The 9,517-nt window shown below is 35.1% G+C and overlaps 2 protein-coding genes across 2 annotated transcripts; one reads left to right on the top strand and one right to left on the bottom strand.

The window, feature by feature from the left end:
- The first annotated feature begins 205 nt into the window (after positions 1–205).
- ifnphi4 (interferon phi 4) lies at positions 206–2,503 on the top strand. Its single transcript, XM_016455235.1, has 5 exons — positions 206–436; positions 1,229–1,306; positions 1,416–1,559; positions 2,246–2,323; positions 2,411–2,503. The coding sequence occupies exons 1-5, from the start codon at positions 302–304 to the stop codon at positions 2,501–2,503; spliced, it is 528 nt and encodes a 175-aa protein (XP_016310721.1). The 5' UTR covers positions 206–301.
- A 1,542-nt stretch (positions 2,504–4,045) lies between these two features.
- On the bottom strand, positions 4,046–6,468 carry LOC107664619 (B-cell antigen receptor complex-associated protein beta chain). Its single transcript, XM_016455234.1, has 5 exons — positions 6,367–6,468; positions 5,606–5,899; positions 5,408–5,526; positions 4,494–4,547; positions 4,046–4,212 (listed from the first exon to the last, which is right to left on the bottom strand). The coding sequence occupies exons 1-5, from the start codon at positions 6,416–6,418 to the stop codon at positions 4,105–4,107; spliced, it is 627 nt and encodes a 208-aa protein (XP_016310720.1). The 5' UTR covers positions 6,419–6,468; the 3' UTR covers positions 4,046–4,104.
- Positions 6,469–9,517: the final 3,049 nt, after the last annotated feature.

Raw genomic sequence — 9,517 nt, 5'->3', positions numbered from 1 at the left:
GCCTAATGAGAGCTCTCTCTATGAGAATTCCAGTCTACCTGCTCATGAAACACTCCGCATTCCCACACTAACACAAAAGCGGTTGCGTAATTGTGGTTTACCTATAGATCGCTCAGGTGTGCGCTGTTTACAACTGGAAAGTGAAAAGGGTGCAATCCCCGAAATGCGCGCATATAAACGGCGGACAGAATGGAGGAGAGGAGACGAGATCATACACCAGCAAAGAACAAGCGGAGATCCAGCATTAAAACATTAAAGCTCATCAGCTCAGCAGTCTTCTGTAGACACTCAACACGACAGAATGGACCTTGGTTTGGTGCAGCTCTGCCTCGTCCTTCTGTCAGCGTGCGGCTTCAGCTCTGTGCTGAGCTGCAGATGGATAAAACACAAGTTTCAGCACCACCATGGAGTCTCTTCGGATCTGATCAGAAAGATGGTGAGTTTCACAGGCTTTCTAAACTTCCATGGAATATATCTTACAATTTTCATTTTAATTATTATTATTATTATTAATAATTGAGAGACTAAGTGGAATATTTGTACTTAAAAAAAAAAAAGGTTTATATATATATATATATATATGTCATGTTAATTGCAAAAATGCTAACGTTTATTAACCCTATATATTTGCATGAATTTCTAAGGTCTCTAAATTATCAACATGATCAAAACTTTGCTGAAAAACATGTTGTACACTATTTACTACATGCCTTCTGTAGTCTACTCTATAATTGTAAAAATGTCCACCTTCAGGTTGTGGTTTTTGTTTCTTTTTGCTTTGAAATCTTTACTGATTTTTATAAAGTAAGCGTTAAAGTAAGTTTTATATTGTTAGTAATATTTCAAGATGAACATTTCCTGGACTGAAGCAACTTAAATTTACTTGGTTATCCAGACATCCAAAAATCATGTTAAAATATTAATATCAGATATGATCATCAGGTTTTTGAGGAACATTTATTTATTCACCTCTCAATCATCATTGTATTGAATTTTGAAACTACAGAGCTTTCATTATAAAGCTAAGCATTTACAGTAAATATAATCTTAATAAGACATATTACTGGGAGATATAGAGTGATAACTGATATACTTTCTCTTATAAATTCATATCATATAAATATAGATTTAACCAAAAAATGTCAACTATAACCACATGCAGTTGCAATAGCTAACCGTTCTGTTCAAAATAATATCTTCATTAAATCTGTTTCTGAATATTTCATAGGGTGAGAAAATCCATAATGACCATGAGGATGTCAACCCTATCCCATATGAACTGATCAATAACCACAGAAGAGCAGAGGTTAGTCAAAATTATTATTATATTTTTGTTAAAAGACACAATAATATGTGCTGTTGATTATGAATCTATATTCATATATAAGTATATACATATTTTTTGTTCTTCTCAGCCTGAGAAACAGATCGTGTTCGTCATTCAGGCTCTGATGGAGATCACTGTCCTCTTTGACGATGCCATCGTCCCCTGGGATGCTAAAAAACGGGAAGATTTCTTAAATGTCATGCATGAGGAGATTGATGGACTGCGCTCATGTGTAAGTAAGTCAAATAAATTCCTAAATAAGTTCAAATTCAATAAGAATTTGTGAATGCGTTTGTCATGAAAATAATGTTGCGATGGACAAAATCATTAAGATGCTTAAAAAGGTTTCCTGTTCTTTAAAGGTGAAGTATGTAATTTATAGACTATGTAAAAACACATAGTTTGATTGCAGAAAATCAGTCATTTGTTGGCTAATTCTCCCCAGAAATACTTGTTATATTGCAAACAGGAATATGTTTGTTTGAAAACTTTATTTAATTATTTTTTCCAATTTAGTTTGGTGCTGCTAGTGGCAGCTTTCCTCTTGATTTTGTTGAAATGCAGGCTTGTTCTTGACAGGTTTGTGAGATTCACTCAAGCACTCTGTGTGTCTTTGTCTCTGTTCCTCCTGTCGTATGTTGTCTTCCCTCTCTTGTTTTCTTCTTCTCTCTGGATGTGTGGGGAATTCGTAGTCTAACGTCAGAGAAACGCTGTGTGCCGCGAGAGAGCGGAACCACTGTAAATACTGGATGGAGTCTATTTCTGTCTCGGAACATGAGATGGACTGTTAAATGCACACACGTACACACACACACACACACACACACACACACACACAAACGCACGCACGCACGCACGCACGCACACACACACATAATAAAGCCAGAGGAACTCATTAATATTTCTTTCTCGATGCAGGGTGCTTACAAAATGAAGAGGAACAAAAAGCTGCATCTGTATTTTGGAAGACTGAGACAAATGACAGAACTGAACACGGTAAGATTCTAATATATAGATCAATCCTCAGCTGTAAATCTGGAAACTCATCTACATGATGAGCTAACTGTTGTTTCACTCTTTCAGGAGGGTAGAGATCAAAGCTGGGAGATCGTCAGAAAACGGATCATAAGTTTCATGAACCAGCTGGAGTTCTTCTCTCTCAACACTCATGTTTAAGAACTGGACTCTAGAAGCGTCACTCCATTTACAGAAGATAAAAAAAAAAGAAAAAAGATTTCAGTGTTGTTAATCAGTGTTTACACTCCTTTTTTATAATGTTATCTTGTACAGCTGTATGTTTTTATTTATTGTTGTTTTTATATTCCTTATATTTGTAGATATTTATATTAACAATATTACATTTTAATAAATTATTTAAATTATTATTTATTTTAATCATTCATTTTATTTGTGTAATTTAATATATTTTATACAATATGATTTTGCATACTAATTTCTAATGTATACCCTTATTTATTTATTTATTTATTAATGGCTCCTTTATTCTAGCTGTTACATAAAATGTAAAAATGAAGTGATTGCAATAAAAAACACTTTTTTGTATTTCTGGCTTCAAATAAAAACTTTTTTTGTTTTTGTGAGAAATAAATTTGTGAGAATTTATTTATGAAATCTAAAAAAGGGTATACAATCATTTTAAAACAATTTTCCTGTTTGCATGACCTTTCAAATTTGAACACATTTCAAAGGAATAGTTCACCCAAAGTCATGTAGTGTAAAAGAAGTTTAGTTTGTCTGAATGGCCATAGGATGGCGCACTTTCCCTCCCTACAGCTCTTACAGTAGCTTATTATTAGAAGACTGAACCAACAGTCTGTATCTTTCTGTCAGCCGTTCTGTATTTCTTAGATGCTCTCCTTCAATATGTGTATTAACCTGTCTTTCCATTCAGGTATGTACTTAATCCATATATAGGCATAGGGTCCAAATGTGGTTTGAGACCACTCAGAAAATGTGGGATTTTTAAAAAAAATTTTTTATTTGATTTAAAAAACAGAACCTTTTATAGCTTTCAGGGTATAGAAAATGTTTAAACAAATATCAAAACATAAAAAAATACATATTTAGGATTTTGCAGTATTTTACTAATCAAATAGCAAATTTGCAACAGTGACAATGTTAAATCCTTGTATACAGACGGTCAGATGTTCTTTGCAGATGCTCTTTCAAATCATGCTGATCATCAGACTTGTGGTGTACGATCAGATTGAATGCAAAGAAAATATACCAAACATTTACCAAAAAAGCTTCTTTGTGGAAAACACCTGCTTTTCACATGCTTATTTTAACAGATATGAAGTGAAAGTTCCGTTAAGCTTTGAGCAGTTCCTTACAACTAGTATTTTTATTACCGAATAGAGAGCACCTTGTTATGAATGACTAGCAGAGCTGGTGCACTCATACAACAAACACACTCTAAAAAAAACTACCACATAATACACAGTACAGTAAAATGAATATACAATGAAAAGTGTAATAAAGAAAACAAACAAGCAAACAACAATAAAAACATAAGTTAAATGTAATGTCTATAGATGATTGGTATTGCTGTATGTCAACCGCAACAAAAACTTTAAAAATAGCATTATAATTTCATGCTTTAAAAAAAACAAAACTTTTATTAGCATTTGCTGTATTCACACGCAGTGACATCAGTCTGCATGCATGTGACCTATACAGCAAAAACTGATTGTGTGGATTGGATGTAATCACTGACATTTGTTTCTGGTGATCAGTATCTGATGGATGTGTTTTTCTCACTCTTGGTCTGGGGACTCGACTTCCCACGCTGCATCTGTTTCCCGGGCTAAAGCAGTGATGTCCTCATACAGATCCGCGCCGCCACACTGCTCAATCTCCAACCCCTGGACAGCACAGAGACAGAGAACATATCTCAACACTCTTGAAATACCGCTTGGCCAATCAAATTCGAGAACCAGCATTTGGAGCAGTTAGAAAAGTTCCTATTTGTTTTAGAAACACCACAAGTATAAATTCACGCATTGTCTATCATAACAGACCATGCATGATTTCACTTCCGGAAGTGCATGCAACAATAGCTACAGAGCTCGGAGCTAAAAACTCAACCGACCGTAAACCAACACAATGACAGTAACGAGCTAACCAAATGAAGCAAAACACTCACCGCATATATGTGCGCATCCTCAGGTTCTTCATAAATTGCATCTTCTTTATTCTCCTGAAACTGAATGAGAAACTGCTCTTAGATGGCTATATAATGGCAATAAAAAATGTGAGGTAAAAGCTAACCCTTACGAAAAAGAAGTTTATTCAAGTGTGCTATTAGTATACTTCTTTTAAACTAAAAATAGGAAAGTATACTTTTAGTCTACTTTTTATGTACTTCTCAGAAATGGGCTTTATGTACCTCTCAGAAATATACTTAAATGACATTTAAGTATACTTGACTTATACTTATATATTTGAGCTACTGTATACTTGTGCTCCTAGAATTCGTGTTTTCATTGTTATATGGTAGGGGACGCTAGTGCACATCTTCTGTACAGAATTTCCAAAAAACACAAGCGAAGAAGAAACCGAAACAACAGATGCTTCCACATGTAATCTAACACGATCATCAGACATAAAACAGCATCAAAACTGTGTAACGTTATGGAATAAAATGTCGACCAATGAAGAGCTTATAATGACTGTCAAGCTTTGGGGTGTTGATGAACTCTATCTACGTTTTGATTATCATTCGGAATCCAATTCATAGTCTTTTTTCAGCTTTTTGTTCAAAATTGTACTCAAGGTTTACTACTGTTATACTTAAAGTATACTTAAAAGTATACTTTTATATACTAGAAAGTGGGCCAATTTAGTCCCAAGGAGTATTGAAATAGCACATTTACAAGTATATTACTAGTACACTGATATTTGTATACTTACTACATAAAGTATACTTAAAAATATACTTGAACTTTACTTAAGTATACTTAATAAAATAAACTTGAAGTATACTACTTTTTGGTAAGGGAATGCATACTTAACACATAAAATACAACGGAAAGTTTGTGGAAATGTTGTGGCCCTTACCAGTTTGTAAATCTGAACCAGAGGAACGACAATGCACAAAATCAACAGTAGAGCCTGAAGGAAAATGATAACATCCTTGACTCTCGATCTCATAAAGATAGCCTGGGGTTCACTGTATCCTGGAGAAGAAACAGAGAAATACGTGTACACAGGCTGGCGAAGAAAGCAAGCGAATAACATTTACAAAATGACACCTACTGCTCACTTGTAGCTCAGTTCCCGGTCCAAGCATGCCGTTCAGCTTGCAAAAGTAAGTGCCCCTGTCCTCAATCTCCACTTTCTTTATGGTAATGGAGGCATTTAATTTATCACTCTTCTCCGTTATCGTTATTTTTTGGCTGTTCTTGAGTTGGTCTTTGTAAGACTGGCCTTTGAACCACTCTACATGAGCCGGCAAAGACAGATTCGACGGCACACAGTATATTTTTACAGTCTGACCTGTCTTCACACCAACAAATCGTGGCTTCTGGAACAGTTGGATATTTCCTTCAGCTGAAAAGATGAGATGGATGAAGAGAAAATACATAAGACAGAGCTCGTTTAAGGTCATTTTCAAGTTAGCAGCAGAAGTAAAACCAAGAAACATGCATGGCATTATGAAAGACACTAAACAGCGAGTACATCCCACAGTGTTATAAACTGCTTTAAACCATGAACTTCACGACATGTTTATTGTGAAAAAAGGATATCTGGCAAAAATGCAAACTTGTTTTGAAGCGATGGGACTTCCTCTTTCACTCACAGATGGAAAGGAAGAACAACACTAAAAACAAGTCTAGGGCAACTATAATATGCAAACTGTAATCCTGCGACTTTCAAATGTGAAACAAAAATCATATGAATAAACTGCTGTCCTAACATTTCCACAAAACGTGCACCAAAATGTTACATTTCAGACAGCAACCTATGTAAAGGCAAAACACAACAGCAGTTTTGAAAGTCTTAAGCAGTTAATTTACCTGAGAGGTAAATCAGCGCCATGACTGAAGATCCCAGCAGGAAGTAATGCATGATTCTTGATCCTGAAAAAGTCAGTGCAGGTCACATAGACAGAACAGAAGGAAGACGGCTCCACCAGAGTGAAGGGTGCAGGTCATGAAGCTGCGATGATACCGTTTCCGAGAAACATGCAAATCGATACACTCATGCATCAAAAGGTTAAGGAGCAAGTGAATCATCTTAATGCAAAATATAAAGACTGATATTGGCTACTTTATCATGTATGCATGCATTTATGCATCACAGCATTAATGTCTTGGCTGAAAATTACAAGCATGTTTTCAATTAAGTTTACAGGCATTTCCTTTAACCCTAAAACAGAATGCAATGCATTGTGTCATTCAAAATACAGGGGAAACACAAATACAGAAAATTCCGCGATGATACCGTTTCCGAGAAACATGCAAATCGATACACTCATGCATCAAAAGGTTAAGGAGCAAGTGAATCATCTTAATGCAAAATATAAAGACTGATATTGGCTACTTTATCATGTATGCATGCATTTATGCATCACAGCATTAATGTCTTGGCTGAAAATTCCTTAATATTAAAATGGTAGGTCTATATTGAGCTGTTTTGTTACAGACCTTTCTTAAGAGTGTATCATATCTTACCAAAAAAAGTTGCAATATGTAGTTGTAATATGCCCACAAACAGTTAAAGGGATAGTTCACCCAAAAATTAAAATTTGAGGTTTATCTGCTTACCCCCAGGAAGATGTAGGTGACTTTGTTTCTTCAGTAGAACACAAACGAAGATTTTTAACTCAAACCGTTGCAGTCTGTCAGTCTTATAATGGAAGTGAATGGGAATCACGGCTTTGAGTAAAAAAAAAACATACACAAACAAAACCAAATTAAACCCTGCGGCTCGTGACGATACATTGATGTGTAAAGACACGAAACGATCGGTCTGTGCAAGAAACTGAACAGTATTTATATTGTTTTTTACCTCTGATTCACACAATGTCCGAACTGTTCGAACTGTCCTTCGAATTATTTAATAATATTCAGTTTTTTTCTACTTCAAAATTTCATATTTAATTCAATGTTACTTGCCATTTCTTTGTAATTGTTTGTAAAATTTACTAGCAATTTCTGAGTGAAGTTTTTTTTCTTTTTTCTTCAGCGTAGTGACAAATAAAAGTCACATGAAATGTGTTTTTCAATGTCTTATTGTAGGGGGTGTGGTCTGACAAGTTTGGGAGCTTATGTAAAATAATGAGAAGCAAAATGACAAGGAAATAACTCAAATAATTTCAATGTTTTATAAAAATGATGGACTGGCTATCAGTCCTCTGTGTTTCTGTCGACGGCATGCGACAGTCTCCAACATCTCTGCGACCCTAAATACCTGAAGGACAAGCAGTTTGGAAACAGGGTGGATGGAAAAAAAATGAGGTTTGTGTACTTTACCACTGCTCTTATGTGCAATGATTTAGAAGCAGGCTGTAATTCACCTGCTCTCTCTGAACTTTAACACTGGTTCAGTGCTGGGACACACACACACACACACACACACACACACACACACACACAAAACACTTCACTGCCTCAGTTTCTGATGGACTCAGATGATGTGGGAACAACGACTTTCACTTTAATACTGTCTAGAAATAGTAAAATTTTTTGAAAAGTTGTTTGTCCAATAAAAGCTTTGCACTGGTAAGCATTTCTGAAGACAGGCAAGACAGGTCAGCAATATTTTTCTTTCTCCCACTATCAGTGAACATGCTTGTGAAAGCTAGTATCCCCATAGCACAAATACCAATGTATAGATCACTAAATTCCAAACTTATTAAAACTGGTTACCTGAGGTGAAGACATCTCTAGCGGGGGCTAAAAATAGAAGGAGTGAAACAAGAACAGCTATCCGGGCAGGGGCCACTGTGACACACAGAAAAAGTCATATGGAGCTCAAGTCTAATGGAAAAAATGGTCTTGATAAACACCTCTGGGAAAACATATCCACAAACAACACATGATAGCATGCTAAGACTGTAAACGCCACTAAATCCTTGCATGAGATGAACGTGATACTGAAGAACTGCAATATGAGACAGCAATTCGAACCTTTAAAGCATGAAGACGACCCACGTTTATCTTATCAAATTTATTCTATGAACATTTTAAATGCACATTGAATTAAATGTTGTCAAGTGATGATACAAAGAAAAGCCAGCATCTGAGAAATACGCTTCTATTTGCGAAGTGTATATACAGGCAATTAGAGGCGAGCAAAAGCTAAAGCACTGCAATGTCTCTTTCCTTGATAAAAATGTAAACAATAGAAAATCATCTGCATATTAACAATATCAATATGAAACCAAAAAGTGCACAAAACTGCACACAGATTACATACAAGCTCATGAGATTTTTTTTTTCTCAACAAAATAAATTCTCATTTGAACATACAGTAAATTAATGCTTTTTGGTAATAAGAGACCAAATCTAAAAACTATACAAGAGGTAAATATAAATATCTCAAAAGTGCATTTATGAGTTTTAAGAAATAAGACATTTGCAGTCACATTAAGACTTCAGAGGAAATCCATCATTAAATGTCTCTAATACATACAACTTTTAGCTATGACTCACAGTTACTAAAACAAATTAAGGTAAGTATTGTGTGTGGCATCTACTGGACACTTCAGGCTCTTTTTGTAAAGAAGGGAATCAATTATAAAGCAGTTATCAACTACAGGGTAATGCCCTTGTCACCCTACAAAAGATCTAACTTCTAAGTTTGAGTAACATCTGGACAGAGAAAAATCTGATGTAAATCTGATGTAACTGCAACAGAGTTATCAGGGGAACTCAAATTTTCACAATTTATTCATCAGTTTATGATAATGGACACCATGACGCCCAATTCAAATGGGGCTTATTACTGCTGTGCTGTCTTTGTGTTAAATAGTTATGGATGGGGTTATTCTATCTAGGTTTCTTTAGTTGACAACTTCTGAATAAGAACATGAAAATTGCATTTACTTTACAGGCTTGGTAGATTTTCAGCATCCTAGTAGAAGAAATCAAGCTGTTTTGACTATCAGGGCATTAAAAGGAAGTGTTACAAATTACACTATTGTTTCAATGCTTCAAGTTATAA

Source organism: Sinocyclocheilus anshuiensis, unplaced genomic scaffold, assembly GCF_001515605.1.
Source record: "Sinocyclocheilus anshuiensis isolate Anshui unplaced genomic scaffold, SAMN03320099.WGS_v1.1 scaffold287, whole genome shotgun sequence".
Taxonomy (NCBI): Eukaryota; Metazoa; Chordata; class Actinopteri; order Cypriniformes; family Cyprinidae; genus Sinocyclocheilus; species Sinocyclocheilus anshuiensis.
This window is presented reverse-complemented; position numbering and strand designations above follow the sequence as displayed.